Source organism: Salvelinus sp. IW2-2015, linkage group LG5 (assembly GCF_002910315.2).
Source record: "Salvelinus sp. IW2-2015 linkage group LG5, ASM291031v2, whole genome shotgun sequence".
Classification (NCBI taxonomy): domain Eukaryota; kingdom Metazoa; phylum Chordata; class Actinopteri; order Salmoniformes; family Salmonidae; genus Salvelinus; species Salvelinus sp. IW2-2015.
In genome coordinates, this window is record NC_036844.1 from 25,695,822 (window position 1) to 25,714,078 (window position 18,257).

Genomic DNA, 18,257 nt, shown 5'->3' on the forward strand with positions numbered 1-18,257 from the left:
TGTCTGAAACAGTACAGTCTATTTTTTTTTATCTGGCAGGTTGATAAATAAATTWAAAAAAATTATGGTATCATTGTAAAAAGTTGAATTTCTCAACCTTTTCCCAATTGTTTTGCTGCAAGAAAAATATGATACTATCTAGTACCATAAGTATCTATTCTGGGTCTGCTTTGGTGATATTGATGGTGATAGTAGACCTTTTACCTGAAAACAAGGTAAATCTGAATAAATGTACTGATGGAATGTTGGTAAATGTGGGGAGAGACACTTAAATGAGGTCCTTAGATTTCCTGTTTTAAACTAGATGGTGTAATGCGTTAGTTCTGCTCAAGCCTTCTGTAGTCTGTTTTGAAATTTAGCTGCAGAATTGTAATTTGCCTGTACTGTTGGTCTGTGGAATGTGTACTTGCCAACACATCAGGTTGCTCTTGCCACCCTCTCACAGCTATATGTTTTATGTCTGGTTGATGAGATTAGTGTGAGAGACATCAGGTTACTACCCAGAACCTGGTGGATGATTTTGGCCTGGGTGGTGTGTGTGTGTGGACCTTGCCCAGATGCTCTGTTGGAGAGAGGCGGGCATCAATTGCTGCTGTGATGCCACCAAGAGTTGCGGTACTGAGCTGCTGCACTACTAAACTCATTTAGAGTTATAGTTGCCTTAAAATAGCTTTTTTTTCTTTTTTTAGGCACCAAAGAAAATACTGGTTTGTTATGCACAGACGGAGTACATTTGGAGGGAAGAAAATAAAAATACAAAGCTATCACGTTTTTGTATTTTCTTATGTATTCAAGATGTTTCGAAAGACTCACTTTTCATAAACCTTTACATTTTAAATCAACCTCAATGGCCTATTGCATAAGGATGGAGTCACACAGCAGTGAAATAGAATGGGGAGAGATGTTTCTCTTTATTGACAGTTAACTGTTCTGCTGCACAATGTTCTTCAGGTTCTGTAATAGAAGATGGGGGTAGGTCTGCAAGCACTGCCTCCTCACATGATGCTTCCTGCAGGCTCACTCTACCTCAGCTGTGATGCAGAAAAAGTGAGAATTGATTCCTTTGTTTTATGAGCATTACACACAAGTATCCTACTCCCCGCAGGAGTCTCAAAACAGTTCTAGCACAGAGTTGCTTTGGCTGTGAAAACCATTGATTCAATAACACGAGGGCACCTTTTATGCCCAGTGAAGTGCATTTTCAGGTTAACCCGGTGATCTAGAAACTAGTTGTAAATTATTACACGACATAATATTAATTTGTGTTCAGGGTTCCAGAGCCTTAAGAAGATGAAGTGCTGAACATGCAGATAAGGACCTTGACTATTGACCTTGGTCATACAGTTTGTCAAAAATGTGCATGCCTTGGCTCATACTGGCTAGGAAAGGAACGGCGCATCTCGGGTCCAGAAATAACCCAGGACACAGCAGATGATACAGATTAAATCAAGCACAGATAAGCATTTGGGGACAGGTGTCTTGGAGTGCCCTGGATTTCTGTCCTAGATACACTAAAAGCAAGGGTGCCAGCATTCAAACAATCAATCGCGTTGCCTTTGCCGGTGTCCTGTTCAACTAGTTTGACATCAGTGACTCCATGGTCTGGGTCAAAGTCTCTCCATGGAGTGCTTTGGTTATGAGGTCAAGTCAATAAAGTCTAGCTCTATGATGTGATTGTCCTCATCAACTCAAAAATAACTATTGACCATGAACATGTATTACATTCATATTTTTACACAGACTCTGACTGGCATAGTTCATAAAATGTGTTTTTGCTGTCTGTCCATAAAATTAGCTTGTTAACTATAAAATGATTAAACAACATGTTATGTTGATATGCTCACTACAAAGCATAGTTTTTGGTACAACAAAGATGTCATTACTTGTTCGCTTGAGTGTAATAAAAACATGTTTTTACTGCCAGGATGTGCCTGGCTGCTGTTATACAGCTGTGGTAAAGGAAGTTATGTGTTTATTGTGTATTGTAAGATTCCTGTTTTACCAGACGGAAATGTTGAGGGTAACAGGAGGGGAAAGCCCTGATGAAGCCCTTTCCTTTACATTTTACTTCATCCTACTTGAGACACAGTCTGAACCTTTACATTTTATGAGCAATGGAAAATGTTCAACAATTTCAACAACAGCTAGAGCAAACACATTTTTATGGAAAATGGATACTAGGTGGGTAAAATTAAGAAATGATCACTGTTTCTAGCTATGTCCTCGCTCATTGTGAAGAGAAAAAAGGGGCATATATATCAAGGTTTCATAATTATTGGCACTCATTTAGAACTTAGTGCAACCACCTCTGGCAAGGATAAAAGCATGGAGTCTTTTCCTGTAATGTTTGACGAGGTTAAGGAATACATTTGGAAGGATTTTGGACCGATCCTCTATGCAGATCCTTCACATTCTTGGGTTTTCACTTATCAACTGCCCTCTTCCACTCAGCCCACAGGTTTTCGATTGGATTGAGGTCGGGCGACTGAGATGGCCATGGCAGAACATTGATTTTGTTGTCACAGAACCATTTCAGTGTGGATCTTGAGGTATGTTTCGGGTCATTGTCTTGTTGGAAAGTACGACCAAGTCCCAGCCTTCTGGCAGAGGCAACCAGATTGTCAGCCAAAATAGCCTGATATTTGGTAGAATTCATTATGCCATCAATCTTAACCAGTGCCCCTGAACCTCTGGAATTAAAACAGCCCCAAACATCACTGACCCCCCCCCCTCCATATTTCACCGTGGGTATGAGATGCCTCTCCTTGTATGCATCTCGGTTTCGACGCCAAACATGCCGATGCTGTATCTGACCAAAACTTTAAATTTTGGTCTCATCTGACCAGAGCACCTTCTTCCAGTCATAATTTAAATGACGTTTGGTAAACTCCAAGCGCTTGTGTCTGTCTTGGGGTAAGAAAGGGCTTTCTTCTGGCAACCCTTCCAAAGAGCCTGTGGATATGGAGGTGGCGTCTGATGGTGCTTTTTGAAACCTGGTGACCCCAAGATGCCACCAAGGCCTGCAATTTTTTCACAGTGATTCTTGGGGATTTTGTTGCTTCTCTCACCATCCTCCCTATCCTGGGGGGCAAAATGCATTTGCGTCCTCTACCTGTGAGGTTTTCAACTGTTCCATATCTTTAGAATTTTCTAATAATTGCCCTGACAGTGCTCAGTAGTATATTCAATCGTTTGTGGATCTTCTTGTAGCCATTACCAGATTTATGAAGGTCTATGACCATCTGTCTCTTTTGAACTGCTAGTTCTTTTGTTTTCTTCATGGTGTTGGATGACAGCGGGATATTGCATGTGTGTTACCTAATTTTTATACCCTAGTGAAACAGGAAGTGATGTAATGGCTCAATATAGTTGCTTAAGACTTAGATAAACTTAAATAAGTGGAATTTAATTTGTGGTTTAATTTTGGTAGATGTTAATTACAATAATTTTTAAGGGTGCCATTAATTGTGAAACCTTGATTTGGAGGACATTGATTTTTAATTAAATCAATAAATTATTTTGGTTGGTTCCATTGAAACATTAATAAAGTACAGTATTTCTCACATGTTGGTATTTTGAGTTTATCTCTATAATTATATTGTTTATATTTGTTTAAGCTTTGTTTGTGCATTGCCAGTCAGGGGTGCCAGTAATTTTGGAGCCCACTGTATCTACTACCAGAGTCAAGAAGACAGGCAGTCAACAAGACCATTGTCAGTTGTTCAAAATATTTACTAACAAGTAGATATTCATATCCTACCTAAATTCGTAGTCTCATCTGCTTCTTCAACGTTGGCTTCGAGGTGTTCTAGGAAGGGACAGAAGATGTTAACATCTTATTTTAACACAAAATTGTATACCAGTGAGTGAATGGCTGGTATTGTGTTTCATGTGAGTTTCAAATGTTCTTTGGATATTTTGTGTTACTCAGAGAAGATGATTCTATCAAATGTAACTTGAGATAACATGAGACTCTGAAGGTTCTATGCGTACCTCGCTTTTGCCTCATACCTGTAAGGAAACAGAGAACCCAAGGTTGTGAGGGTGTATTAGGAAAAGTCCTGCATGTGTTATTACATGAGACATTTCGAAAAAGACAGAGGTAATTACTCACAATCTACATCCTCATCAGACTCAGACTCTGTTGGAGAACAGGAAATTTAGGCTTATACATGTACCTGCATGAATCTAAAATATATACTTTTTTAAATAATTATAACTAAAGAACCAAACATCAAGTAAATGTCTTGCTAAGACACACTCATGTCGGTCTTCTAACACTTTATTGCCATCTACAGGTGTCTTTAAACACTGTCCGTTCAACCTTTCCTTACCATGTTGGTCTGCCTCAACGTTTCCGTCTCTGTCTGCTGGAAAACGACACGAGTAAAGTTATAAGTAATTTAAACAAACGATGAAAAAAACGCGTGCCTGTCAGTAACCAATCTTTTCCTGTGAGTGTTGTCATATCATGTGCCATCTGTTCTTACTCATGCCCTCTTCCAGAGTGTCATTCTCCTCCTCTGTAAAAAATACATTCAATAAATGATGAATAGGCCTACATTTACAAAAACGTATGATTGATTAATACTATGCTTGTCAACAGCAGACTTCAGTGCTTACCAGTATTTTCATCTTGAACAGCCTCTACCATAGACAGAAAAATTACATTTGTTAAAGGAAAACAAGAGGTGAAATTGTATTATTTCACTATCAATGGGCTAAATGTAAAAAAAATACAATGGCCCCTAATTCGTTTTTTAGAAGGCTAGGATTCCCTTACCCAAGTACTGTACATCCTCACTGTGTGCATCATCTGTGGCTGGATGGCAATATGGAAATGATTTTCTTTCATTGTGTTATTTTAAATGATTACAAATTATTTGCTGGGACAGTTCTAGACAGGTCATTAACCAGAATCGTTGCCTGTGTCACTGTGTGTCTTACCACTCATTTGAGCTGCTTCAAACTCCTCCTGATCTGAGGACAGAGAAAGGCAGATAAATGATTTTGATTAATGCAAGCTTTAGCACTATGAGCCATCAGTGCCCCAGAGTAGATAAAAAGAAACTCCAGTTGGACTAGATTTCAGTCAAATTCATTGCAGTTGTGCGTGGAGCAAAAGCTCTTCTATGAGCGTCTCTGAGACATTGATCGTTGTACCTCTCTTTTGCAGGTTGCTTAGCTGCTCCAGCCCCACTGGAAAAAGTGAAAAAGTTACATGAGTTTTCTGTTAACACAAACACTTTTTTATGTCTATTGATAATGTGCTGCGTTTAATGTCTGTGTGTTGTGTTTTTATGGTGTATTTACTGGTCATGTACTGTATGTATTGGCTGGCGCAATAAAATGTCCCCTCTGGGGGATTAATAAAGTACTATCTTATCTTATTTTATCTCATGAGTTGTCAGGGAGGCATTGCGCTCAAAAACATCAACATCATCATCTTCATCCATCATGGTCTTTCTCACCTTCCTCACCAAATGTGTCTTCTTTTTCTGCCGATTCCAAGGATGCGGTCAGAGCTGGGGATGTCAGAAGCAATTTAATGTCAAATTTGATTATTATATTAGCCAACACAACATAGATGTGATTATATCCAACCCCCCCACCAAAGAAAGCGCTGAATTGGGAGCTTAAAGAGTGTGCGGGCCTTATTGTTCTTTACTATTATATCCAGCCAACTCACATTTCCCTCTGGCCATGTTATCAATTAAATGTAAGGATTCAATTGAACGCCAATCGCATAAAAAAGGCTGAGGGCCTTATTTACATTACCATCGCACAATACATCATGAAACAGCATTGCAACTAGTTTCAGCAGTACAGGGCTTCATCGAATGCCACAGCTGACTGATATTTAAACAAAAATATATTGGAGAAGTTTAAAACATTATGACATTGAGAAAATAGACCACACAATTCTCATACCAGTATGGAATCCTGCTGCAGCCAAAAAGAGGAATATGGGCACTCCGACTCTCATCTTGGTTCCGTGGTTGGTTATAGAAGGTGCTATAGTGTCAGTCCAAACTGGGTATTGTGTTTTTGTCGGTATTGGCCCATTTATACTTTCACTTTCATCACATGCTTTGCATGGACAGGCGGCTATGGTACCATTGTCCCTCCCTACCTAGGGACAGCTGGGTGGCACATCCCGGCCACAACACAGACGTGTCTTTATTCAGGGTGTGAATGCCACCCATTGTCGGCTCTTCTGTCAGGTGCCCCTTTATTTGGGGTGCTGGTGCTTGTTTGGAAAGGGGGGTGTTTGTAGGACGGTCTTTCCATGTTGTCAAAAGAAAATCTAATTTCCTTTCTGGAATAACATTTTTGTATTTTATTGTGTATCAGTGAGGCTGTGTTCTGATGTGGGATACAGACCACCTCAGTGAGACAATTCATCCATTGTGCACACAGACCTGATGATGTCAATTTTGGTACAGAGCATTCCGTTTTTATTCTAATTTGTTTGGGAAAAGTGAAGGATATCTGTATGACATTTGAATCCCTCTGTCATCTCTTGCAGTATCATTGCTACTTTTTTTCACAGTGACACATCTGTGTTATCAAGCAATATGACCCAGCTTTTAGTGACCAATGTCCAGTATTGGGAAAGCTACTTTGAAAATATAGTTTACCAAGCTACCAATTACTTCACACTGAAGAAGTTGAGCTACAGCAAAGCTACCCTTTATAAAAATATACTAGTTTGTTAAACTAAAGTTACTTTGAAAAAGTAGCTCACTACATCAAAACTACCTCATGACAAATTATCATGTCTAATCTGAAATGTAATATAATACAAAGTTAAGAAACATGACTGCATGAACACATAACTCTGCAGTCAGATGTTAACAGTTTAGTGCGACCTGTGTGACAGCCAGAGATTTAGTGGGTAGTTGTAGTAGCAAGCTACACAGCTTTGTTAACTAATAAAAACACTACGAAGCTTTGAATTTAGTTAAATTACTGGTTGAATTACATGTAGTGGAACTACTCCCTAGCACTGCAAATGTGACAGAGCAAATGGCCTCATCTGCAAATAGAAAAATGTGGTTTGGGCTCTCAATGTCCAGTTTGTTGAAAAACAAGAGGCGATTTGCATCTTCGGGCCTGGCAGGGCATGTATTGAATAATTACAGATGACATTCATCTCTTCAGTGTGTTGGCTCTTTATTATGATTGGAAACAGTGATTTCAAGTCTCCCATTATTTAAAATGAACAAAACAAAATTGAAGTAATTTTATTTTAGCTGAGAAGCCATAGAAAACCATGTCAAATAGAGCATAAAACATATCACAATTACAAATTCTAATTTCAAAATTGTTTACAAATGCTTGCATTTGATCTGTGCCAACTTTGGGGATTCAAATCAACTGGTCTCAAAATACTCTCCCTCTTCCATCAAATATTGTTTTTACACGTCTAAACATTAGGGACTTTGCTGTAAAAGTATTCTAACAAAGTGCACTATCTACTATGGTTGTACAGTATCACACATTATCACAAAGAAACCCTAAAAACTTCTAAAGGTGCATTAGAAAGGCTGAACCAACTATGGTTATTCTCAAACTAATTCTAGACAAATGACAGAGAAATGTGTAATTTACCTCCCAGAACAGAAGACAATTATTTTCTGAAGGATACTTGTCACTCACAGTAAAATAAATGTACTTTGTGTTCTTATACTTCACTTTGGTCCACATGGAAGACTCGTTTTATGGCACAATTTGCTCATCGCATACATGACAAAAACATTCCAAAAACAGAGACTAAATATTTTCTGAAAGCAAGTAGAAAGGCTGATTCCCAGATGTAAAAAGCATTGCTTAGTAATTTCAAAGGCACAATTTTGAAATATCTAAATACACTACAGTACATGTTCAAACGACATCAAATGATCAATGCGAATATGCAGTTAATTGCTTTAATTACATTTCTAAAATGAAAACATTTTAAACTAGAAAAAGTACAGGGGTTTGTTCTTCATGGGTGTTTTCATCATTGTATAACACCAACACTTTTCCAATTATCTGTTGGCCAATTAAATTGCAAAATCACTAATTTCACCAACCAATTTGCTTTACAACCTTTTCAACACTATACCAGAGGTAGAGCGCTTGAGACACAGCAGGAAGACATACAGAAACTAGTTTAGATGGTTTACTCGTCACAGGGTACATATTACATGAGAAACAATATTTGATACACTGCCAATTTTGCAGGTTTTCCTACTTACAAAGCATGTAGAGGTCTGTAATTTTTATCATAGGTACCTTAACTGTGAGAGACGGAATCTAAAAAAAAATCCAGAAAATCACATTGTATGATTTTTAAGTAATTCATTTGCATTTTATTGCATGACATAAGTATTTGATCACCTACAACCAGTAAGAATTCCGGCTCTCACAGACCTGTTAGTTTTTCTTTAAGAAGCCCTCCTGTTCCACTCATTACCTGTATTAACGCACCTGTTTGAACTCGTTACCTGTATAAAAGACACCTGTCCACACACTCAATCAAACAGACTCCAACCTCTCCACAATGGCCAAGACCAGAGAGCTGTGTAAGGACATCAGGGATAAAATTGTAGACCTGCACAAGGCTGGGATGGGCTACAGGACAATAGGCAAGCAGCTTGGTGAGAAGGCAACAACTGTTGGCGCAATTATTAGAAAATAGAAGAAAATAGAAGAAGTTCAAGATGATGGTCAATCACCTCGGTCTGGGCTCCATGCAAGATCTCACCTCGTGGATCAATGATCATGAGGAAGGTGGGATCACCCAGAACTACACGGCAGGACCTGGTCAATGACCTGAGAGAGCTGGGACCACAGTCTCAAGAAAACCATTAGTAACACACCATCCGTCATGGATTAAATCCTGCAGCGCACACAAGGTCCCCTGCTCAACAGGCGCATGTCCAGGCCCGTCTGAAGTTTGCCAATGACCATCTGGATGATCCAGAGGAAATGAGAAGTCATGTGGTCTGATGCAAAAATAGAGCTTTTTGGTCTAAACTCCACTCGCCGTGTTGGAGGAAGAAGAAGGATGAGTACAACCCAAGAACACCATCCCAACCGTGAAGCATGGAGGTGGAAACATCATTCTTTGGGGATGCTTTTTGCAAAGGGACGGACGACGCACCGTATTGAGGGAGGATGGATGGGCCATGTATTGCGAGATTAGCCAACAACCTCCTTCCCTCAGTAAGAGCATTGATGATGGGTCGTGGCTGGGTCTTCCAGCATGACAACGACCCGAAACACACAGCCAGGGCAACTAAGGAGTGCTCCGTAAAAGTATCTCAAGGTCCTGGAGTGGCCTAGCCAGTCTCCAGACCTGAACCCAATAGAAAATCTTTGGAGGGAGCTGAAAGTCCGTATTGCCCAGCGACAGCCCCGAAACCTGAAGGATCTGGAGAAGGTCTGTATGGAGGAGTGGGCCAAAATCCTGCTGCAGTGTGTGCAAACCTGGTCAAGAACTACAGGACACATGTATCTCTGTAATTGCAAACAAAGGATCTTACCAATAAATTCTCTTTCTAATGATATCAAATACTTATGTCATGCAATAAAATGCTAATTAATTACTTAAAAATCATACAATGTGATTTTCGGGATTTTTGTTTTAGATTCCGTCTCTCACAGTTGAAGTGTACCTATGATAAAAATTACAGACCTCTACATGCTTTTTAAGTAGGAAAATCTGCAAAATCGGCAGTGTATCAAATACTTGTTCTCCCCACTGTAGATGTATTTGACACTCATTTCTAAAAGTTAGCAGTATCTAAAGCAGCTATATATTTGAAAACCCAAGTACCTTGTCTTTTCAATCATTTTACTTTTACCCTGTAGTATAGCATAGTTCCCTATGCTGTTGTCACAGTGATCATTCTATTCAGTACAGTACAAGAATATCATCTGCTGAAAATTGTGCGCTAATGTTGCAGTTGATATTATTTAAGTTAACTTTTTCAATTAAAAAATACATCACCATTTCTTCAGTGTTAGATTCATAATGAAGCAGAACACCCCAGACTAGTATTCACCTGACAGGAGTGTTTTACTGTGGAATATATCAGAATTATATTATTGCCATCTCTCATGATTCACTCTTCTCCGCCTCTGCTATCCCTCTCTCTCTCTTCATAGCTCTCCCCTCAGACGTGTGCAGGTCCTCCTGGTCGAACCTGCCCGTGGTGGTGTGCCAACAGTGCCAAGTTCCTGGCTGAGATGGTGCTCATCTCCATGGTGCTGGCTTCCCACTCCACAGTGTTCAGGTAGTACAGGCGTTCATGAAGGATGAACGGAGAGGTCCCGCCGTGGGGTGGACTGTGAGCGGGATACTTCGTCTCCGATGATAGGAACATGTCCTGGAGCTGCTCCTGGGACAGAGGCGGAGGAGAAAACACCTTCCACACCTTGCTCTCATTGACTGGCGGGCATGAGTCGCCTGGTGGGATGTGCACTGGGTCAATGGAGCTCAGACTGTTGATGATGGAGTCTGTGGTGAGAATGTCTGACACACTGAAGGTAGAGGGCTTCTCAGAGGTCCCCAGGTAGGGCACGTTAAGGAGGCCGGGGACCAGGGTGGTGACAGTCTGGTGGAGGTGCCCAGGGTACTGGGAGGGGATAGGAGGGAAGAAGCCTGCAAAGGTGGAGAGGTGAAGCCTGCACGCTTTCCCTGGTGGAGAGGTGTGGCCACAATCACAATCAGGGAATGGGTGAAGCCAGATTCCCAAACATAGTTCACCTCCTAAAGACTGGCTGTGGTAAAAGGGAGAGCGAGTAGAGCCTTAGCATCTACAGAACAGATTTGAGACAATTTGCATATTTATTTTACAATGAACTGTGCTGTTAGTTATTTGAGGCATTTATATATGCATATACAGTGTGTACCTGCTTTAAATGTTTGCAGCTTGACAGAGAAAGCAGTGACTCGTGCTGGGATGAGTGCTTCCTTGCTGTGGTACAGGAGTCCTGAGCACACCTTATTACCTCCATCCACTGCCCACAGGCATGGGTCTGCCCCTGCTAGAGACACCACCTCTGGAGACATCACACCACACATTTCGCAAGATTAGTTCAGTTCCCTTATGTTTTCAATAGAGATGTGAGTTTGTGAACAATTAGTTATTTCTGAAATACTATTTTTACTGACTCATCGTTCATTTTAGTTGTTTGTTTGACCTGCTGGCTGCAATGAATACAGCAGGATTAATAAGTGCTCCCACGACTCAGCGGCTCCAGAGACGTGCTCCGACCACCAACTGTCTATCATTGCGCACAGGAAAATGTATCATGCAGCAGGCAGCATAGAGAAGAAAAAAGACACTGATAATTGATTGCATGGTGCAAGAATGACTGCAATTAATTTATTATTGAATGTTATGATGGACACAACTTTGTAGAACCAAACATAGAGCCTGCCTCTCTGCTCAACAAGCTTGAACTCGAGAACAAATCATTGTTTGGGGGGGCTGCAGCGAACGATATTGTACTAATCCCTCGCGGCAGTCAAGCAATTGCATTCCGCCAAGAGTCCTTCACAATCTAGTCCGGTTGCTGACACATCTATAGACTTCATTTCAAAGGTATCAATAAATATTGTATGTGTATGGCTAGCAATCACAAATGTAGGCCTACATTGTTAGAAGCACACTTTCATAAGTCTCAGGCCAAAATGGCAGCTCCAATAAACCCATGCTATGGTGAACAAGGCTTGTAGAATCATGATTGTCTCAGGAAGGTCCTGCGTGTTCTGGGCAATACTGAATCAAATTAACTAAATGAGTCGTTCTTTTGACTCAACAATTTGAAAGAACTCGAGTCAGTAAAAAGGGCCGAACTTCCTGTCACTAGTTTTCATTGGATGGCCACATAAGAGCACTCGAAACCACTTATCGCACTTAAGTCTTTTGTTAAGAACGCACCCAAAAAAACACTGATGCGGACACTTTGGCCATATTTCACAGGTGCCACGACGTCGTTGAGGAAGCTCTGAGAAAAGTCCTCCCCCAACATGGCCTCCTCCAGCATCTGATTGGCTAGTGTGAGGAAACCGTCACCACCCATTGCATGCAGGAAGCTTCTCCACACTGGTGAAGGAGTAGCTGAACTGCTGGTAGATTCTGTAAAAACAAGAATCAAAACATCACATACCTACAATTAGCATTCTCTCATTAATAACATGTTTATTTCATAATAAAGGTTATGACTGCCGTGCTATAAATAAACAGGTAGCAGAAACTAAAGTCTCACCTCATGAACTTGTCCAGAACACTTTCCATCCACATCTGCATCCGCAGGAAGTTGAACCTGTACCGCTGAAGCAGGAAGTTCACAATAAACCAGTCACTCTCTTCAAAGGTAAGCTCCTTTCCGTGGGACGTCCCATCTCTGGGAAAGACCTGAGATAAACAGGGGAGAAATATCAATGGGTGTCATATTAGTCCATCTGTGCATGTGTACAGCACTCTTTCAGGAACAAACAAGTGTATTTCTGATAGGCTAACATGTCTCACCTAGTTTTTCAAGGAAGTACTTCATGTGCAGGTTTAGGGGGTGGAGAACTGCGCCCCCGTCTCGTACTCATAGCCCCCGATGTTCTGGGTGCCCCCCCACAGTGCCTGGCTCAAACACGTCGAACTTCACCACTACCACTGCCCCAAACTCCTGTCTTACGAAGTAAGCTGTTGCAGTGCCACCGATGCCCGCTCCAACCACAGCTCTACAATGTCATTCAAAGTCCAAGGGGAGTGAAATGAACAATTCACAAGTGAAAAAATTTGTCATAAATATGTGTTCTCTGAAATAGAAATACTCTCTGGACCAATGGAACTAAATTCATGGTTGTTTTTGAACCCCCCCTCACTGGATGCCATTGAAAAAGAAAATGGAATGTGGAGTCTGGACTAGGATTGGTTTACCTATCGTCTTGGGTGGATTTCTGAGTTCTGAAGCTGACGCTAGTCTCAAGAACAGGAGTGCCCTGATTACAGGGTTTTCGAAATCATCATGTCCTTTCAATTATTTCCAAGCAATGACATCTGAGTAGAGAGTAAAGAAATCTTCATTCAATGACAAAAATAACATAGGCTACATTCACAACTGATCAGTAGTCAGAAACTTGTCACTTTAATACGATTGTGTGAATTGCTGAGTCAATTTAGGACAGATAGCATAGCCTGCTGCTGGTGGTGACATGGGTAGTAGGTCTATCAAGTATTTCAATCTCTCTGTCTGGGGTCAAAGGGCAGCACACAGTTTATATTTTGAGGAGCAGTCTTTCATGGTTATTGGCAAAAAAAATGAAAATGTGTGATATTTTAAAAACATCTATGATATCACCCCACTTAGTTGGCTAAAATCAAAAAATTAGAAATGACTGATACGTGTGCACTGCTCACCATTTCAAAAGTCAGTAGAGGAAAAGACTTCTCAAGGAGTTCACGATTAAGTTTTACTACGAGTTTACAGAGGATCTTTAAAACGCATCATGCTATTTAATTACTCATCTAACTAGTAATTTAGTCAAAGTCGTTGAGAAAAATATATAGAATAAGCACAGTGTTGTAAAAGTTTAAAGTTAGGACTTCAAACTAAGTGGGGTCTTCGGTCAAAGACATCTATAACTAACTCTGCTTCGGTCACATCGCGACCTTATTTGGAACCGGAAATGACCAAGATAATGCCGGAAGCTAGAGCGGATGTGATGTATTTGCCACCAGAACGAAGTGGCATGGTTTCACGGAGGTGACCTACAGTTTGAAACAGTAATGTAACAAGGCTTGGGAATCGTGCAATAGCATACTGTATGTCATTGGTGTGGCTGTTATTTAGCGTTGCAACGTAGCCAAACCGTATCTTCTAACAGTTAGAATTCCGTTTAAATACCCACGCTACTGAAAGCAACGTTTGAAATGGCAGAGGAGCATCAAGCTCGTGTACAGAAAACCATAGAGGATATGGTTCAAAGTTTAGAACGGGACCACATCCGCAAGATGCAAGTAAGTGGTTATGGAAATGCAATTTCAGCTATGTCCAATACATACAATGAAATCCAGTATATTGTGCAGTGCATTATCTACAAACTTCGGTTTTACAAATCACCCTCTTTCTCCAGGCATTTGTCATTTGCCAACTTTTATTTTCAACACTTAGACTTATATCAGATGCACAGTTCAAATCTTTCTTGTGAATGTATCCAGGGACTCATGTTCAAGTGCAGTGCAGAGTGCTGTGAGCGCTCCACAGACTCCATGTCGCAGGTGCACACTTGTATTGAACGCTGCCACGCTCCTCTGGCGCAGGCTCAAGGACTAGTGACCAATGAACTAGAGAAATTTCAGGTGAGTTTCATGTGGTGTTGATTATGATGAGAAAATAGATACATAGAATTTGTATTGATTGATTGTGATTAACATTCTGTCTCCCTCATGCCCAGGACCGGCTGACCAGGTGCACCATGCATTGCAATGACAAGGCCAGGGACCTGTTTGACTCTGGTGCCAAGGAGCCAGCCGTGCGGGCCATGATGGAGAACTGCGTGGGCAGCTGTGTGGACGACCACATCAACCTGATCCCCAGCATGACGCACAGACTCAAAGAGAATCTGGACTCTATTCCACAGTGAGGAGGAGGGAATAGCTTACTTCAGATGCATGAGACAGGTTGGCCTCTATACTACAGTGACTGTCATCTGACTCAAATAACACAGAGGAAGTATAAACAGCAGACTCAAAGATGGCTTGTTATTATCACAGTGTAAAAGAGGGAGTTATAAATGGCAGATCCAATACCTCAGTGAGGGAAAGGGACAGCTTGCAGGAATGAGATTTGGGTCCTGGTAAAAGGTTAATCCGGTCCATGCTGTCGGGGAGGGTGGGGGATATACCTCAGCTCAGAGTCAGAAGAAACTACACATCCCCTGCAAATGGACTGTTTCTTTGTAGCACTTACTGTTTATTGGTTGAACCTACAGACCAGACAGGCCAGCTGAACTTACTCAGCAGACCTGTGCCATTACAGAACTGTCTAACATAAAAAATACCGGTGTCTGTGAACTGTGTGTAAGGGTATTTATTACATGTCCTGATAGCCTAGCTGTTGTATGATTGGAGTCTTTATTCTGCCTCAGTGCTCTAAATATTTGTAACCTGTTCCTCTCTCCTCTAGCATGATCTCTGTGCTGTTTGTTTTGTGGGAACCATGCATGTTCTGTGATTCTTTCCCTCATCACTATATCAGTTTTTATATAAAAATGAAAGCAGATGGTAAAAAAGGATGGAATTGCATTTGTATTGCCTTTTAGCCTGAATTTTCCTTTATCTAGCTGTGTCTTCTGGCAATTCATCAGAACTTTTTCACTAGAGTTGAACTTGATAGTAATGCACCACACACACCTTATTAACATCCAGCTTTTGAAAATGCAGGTTTTAATAACGATAATCATGGTGGAATAATCTCTGTATAATGTACAAATGTATGCACAGACACCAATGGTAAACAAAAAAAATGATAGTATATCTGTGAGGCTATTACAGCATATCATGAATGACTGCAAAGACAAGTAGCCTAGTGGTTAGAGCATTGGGCCAGTAACTGAAAGGTTGGAGCATTGAATCCCCGAGCTGACAAGGTAAAAATCTGTTGTTCTGCCCCTGAACAAGGTAGTTAACCCACTGTTCCTAGGCCGTCATTGTAAATAAGAATTTGTTCTTAACTGACTTGCCTGGTTAAAAAGAAGACAAGTGTAAAGGTAAGCATTCACTGTAGATCATTACAATACTGCTATGCCAAAATAAATATATTTGTCAAACACACTTTACAATATATTATGGCATGTTTATTACAATTTTATCCCAAATTGAGATTAAACCTAGGGTTTGAAAAAGAAAAAATGCCCCTTCTACCCCACTAAACATCCAAGTTTGCTTATCAACTGAGGATGCGTTTACATTCACCCTCCCCAACCATCCCCTTCCTGTGGGACTGAAAGCAAACAATGTAAAATACAATATATAAAAAAAWATATATATATACAGTACCAGTCAAAAGACACATCTCAACATCAACTGTTCGAATTGCTGCAAGAAACCACTACTAAATGACACCAATGAGAAGAAGAGACTTGCTTGGGCCAAGAAACACAAGCAATGGACATTAGACCGGTGGAAATCTGTCCTTTGGTCTGATGATTATTTAGAATTCAAGGCGTACTTCACCAGCATGGCTACCACAGCATTCTGCAGTGATACGCCATCCCATCTGGTTTGCACTTAGTGGGACTATAATTTGTTTTTCAACAGGACAATGACCCAACGCACCTCCAGGAGGTGTAAGGGCTATTTGACCAAGAAGGAGAGTGATGGAGTGCTGCATCAGATAACCTGGCCTCCACAATCACCCTACCTCAACCCAATTGAGATGGTTTGGGAAGAGTTGGACCGCAGAGTGAAGGAAAAGCAGCCAACAATTGCTCAGCATATGTGGGAACTCCTTCAAGACTGTTGGAAATTCCTTCCTCATGGTTGAGAGAATGTCAATAGTGGGCAAAGCTGTCATCAATGCAAAGGGTGGCTACTTTGAAGAATCTCAAATATAAAATATATTTTGATTTAACTTTTTTGGGGTTACTACATTATTCCATATGTGTTATTTCAGAATTTTCACTGTTATTCTACAATGTATAAAATAGTACAAATAAAGAAAAACACTTGAATGAGTCTGTCTCCAAAGTTTTGACTGGTACTGTACACTGAACAAACATACAAACACAACATGTAAAGTGTTGGTTCCATGTTTCATGAGCTGAAATAAAATATTCCAGAAATGTTCCATATGCACTGAAAGCTTATTTCTCTCAAATGTTGTGCACACATTTTTTTATGTCCCTGTTAGTGAGCATTTCTACTTTGCCAAGATAATCCATCCACCTGACAGAAGCTGATTAAACGGCATGATTATTACACAGGTGTACCTTGTGCTGGGGACAATAAAAGGACACTTTAAAATGTGCGTTTTTGTTACACAACACTATGCAACAGATGTCTCAAGTTTTGAGGGAGCATGCAATTGACATGCTGACTGCAGGAATGTCCACCAGAGCTGTTGCCAGAGAATTGAATGTTCAGTTCCACAGGCATTCTGGCCCATGTTGACTCCAATGCACCACCCAAAGGTGGTGGACCATTCTTGATACACACGGGAAACTGTTTAGAGTGAAAAACCCACTAGGTTTCAGTTCTTGACACAACCCAATGCACCTGGCACCTACTACCATACCTCATTCAAAGGCACTTATATATGTTGTCTTTCCCATTCACCCTCTGAATGGCACACATACACAATCCATATCTCAATTGTCTCAAGGCTTGAAAATCCTTCTTTACCTGTCTCCCACCCTTCATCTACACTGATTGAAGTGTATTTAACAAGTGGCATCAATAAGGGATCATAGCTTTAACCTAGATTCACCTTGTCAGTCTATGTCATGGAAAGGGCATGTTATAACTTCTAATAGTAACTGTATCCACTGGAGAATTGGGAGAGATTGAGGTGACAGCCATCTAAGAGCCACATTTTTTTTGCGGCAGTGCTGCCTGCTACTAGTAATCATCTCTGATTGAGAKWTTCAAGGGGCATTCATCGTTAAGTAATATAGTAGATGCAAAGCATTGAATATTTACATTCATGCACTTCGAAATACATTTTGTAACTTTATCTAAGAAGCATTTAACTGCAGGGCACTCCAACATCATATGAAGGAATGTGCCTACCTGATTTAGGGGACACAGTGAACAGTTGGCGGTTTGGGCCAATTTCGTCGTAAAACATTTATTTGGTGTAAAATATAGTCTGCGAACAATCTTAAAATGTATAAATTGATAGTTCGGATTACGGGATGCCAAGGTCATATTTTCCAAATTCTGTTCCAGTTAAAGGGTTGTTCAGATTCGCTCAGAATATGAGCTTCCTAAAGTTATAAACTAAGCAAAAAAGAAACGTCCCTTCTTCAGGACCCTGTCTTTCAAAGATAATTCGTAAAAATCCAAATAACTTCACATATCTTTATTGTAAAGGGGTTTAACACTGTTTCCCATGCTTGTTCAATGACCCATAAACAATTAATGAACATGCACCTGTGACACTAACAGCTTACAGACGGTAGGCAATTAAGGTCACAGTTATGAAAACTTAGGACAGTAAAGAGGCCTTTCTACTGACTCTGAAAAACACCAAAAGAAAGA

At 40.6% G+C, this 18,257-nt stretch overlaps 2 protein-coding genes and 1 pseudogene across 8 annotated transcripts; 1 reads left to right on the forward strand and 2 right to left on the reverse strand.

Annotated features, from left to right (window-relative positions):
• Positions 1-887: 887 nt before the first annotated feature.
• LOC139027761 (tripartite motif-containing protein 44-like) lies at positions 888-6,059 on the reverse strand. 6 transcript variants are annotated; one of them, XM_070443628.1, is made up of 12 exons: positions 5,932-6,058; positions 5,481-5,525; positions 5,164-5,199; positions 4,948-4,980; positions 4,784-4,822; positions 4,624-4,647; positions 4,491-4,523; positions 4,335-4,370; positions 4,115-4,141; positions 3,994-4,011; positions 3,761-3,808; positions 888-1,031 (listed from the first exon to the last, which is right to left on the reverse strand). In XM_070443628.1, exons 1-12 carry the CDS (start codon positions 5,984-5,986, stop codon positions 1,018-1,020), a joined length of 408 nt encoding a protein of 135 aa, XP_070299729.1. In that variant the 5' UTR covers positions 5,987-6,058; the 3' UTR covers positions 888-1,017. The 6 variants fall into 6 exon arrangements, with proteins under 6 accessions (XP_070299729.1, XP_070299728.1, XP_070299727.1 ...); XM_070443627.1 differs by having other exon boundaries at positions 4,335-4,367; positions 5,472-5,525; XM_070443626.1 differs by having other exon boundaries at positions 5,472-5,525.
• A 3,701-nt stretch (positions 6,060-9,760) lies between these two features.
• Positions 9,761-13,503, reverse strand: LOC111963694 (prenylcysteine oxidase 1-like; annotated as a pseudogene).
• Positions 13,504-13,705: 202 nt separating this feature from the next.
• On the forward strand, positions 13,706-16,849 carry LOC111964108 (protein FAM136A). Of its 2 annotated transcripts, XM_070443632.1 has the most exons (4): positions 13,706-14,015; positions 14,217-14,357; positions 14,453-14,678; positions 16,317-16,849. In XM_070443632.1, the coding sequence occupies exons 1-3, from the start codon at positions 13,929-13,931 to the stop codon at positions 14,639-14,641; spliced, it is 417 nt and encodes a 138-aa protein (XP_070299733.1). In that variant the 5' UTR covers positions 13,706-13,928; the 3' UTR covers positions 14,642-14,678; positions 16,317-16,849. The 2 variants fall into 2 exon arrangements, with proteins under 2 accessions (XP_070299733.1, XP_023843602.1); XM_023987834.2 differs by lacking the exon at positions 16,317-16,849 and having other exon boundaries at positions 14,453-15,830.
• The last annotated feature ends 1,408 nt before the right edge of the window (positions 16,850-18,257 follow it).

Bases quoted from the DNA above. Each gene is read 5' to 3' on its own strand.
- LOC139027761 (XM_070443626.1), bottom strand. From the start codon at position 5,986: ATGAGAGTCGGAGTGCCCATATTCCTCTTTTTGGCTGCAGCAGGATTC. The intron at 4,371-4,490 runs GTAAGAACAGAT...GTCGTTTTCCAG, and splicing joins CACTCTGGAAGAGGGCATGA to CAGACAGAGACGGAAACGTT. The intron at 4,142-4,334 runs GTAAGGAAAGGT...GTTCTCCAACAG, and splicing joins CGTTGAGGCAGACCAACATG to AGTCTGAGTCTGATGAGGAT.
- LOC111964108 (XM_070443632.1), top strand. From the start codon at position 13,929: ATGGCAGAGGAGCATCAAGCTCGTGTACAGAAAACCATAGAGGATATG. The intron at 14,016-14,216 runs GTAAGTGGTTAT...GAATGTATCCAG, and splicing joins ACCACATCCGCAAGATGCAA to GGACTCATGTTCAAGTGCAG. The intron at 14,358-14,452 runs GTGAGTTTCATG...CCTCATGCCCAG, and splicing joins ATGAACTAGAGAAATTTCAG to GACCGGCTGACCAGGTGCAC.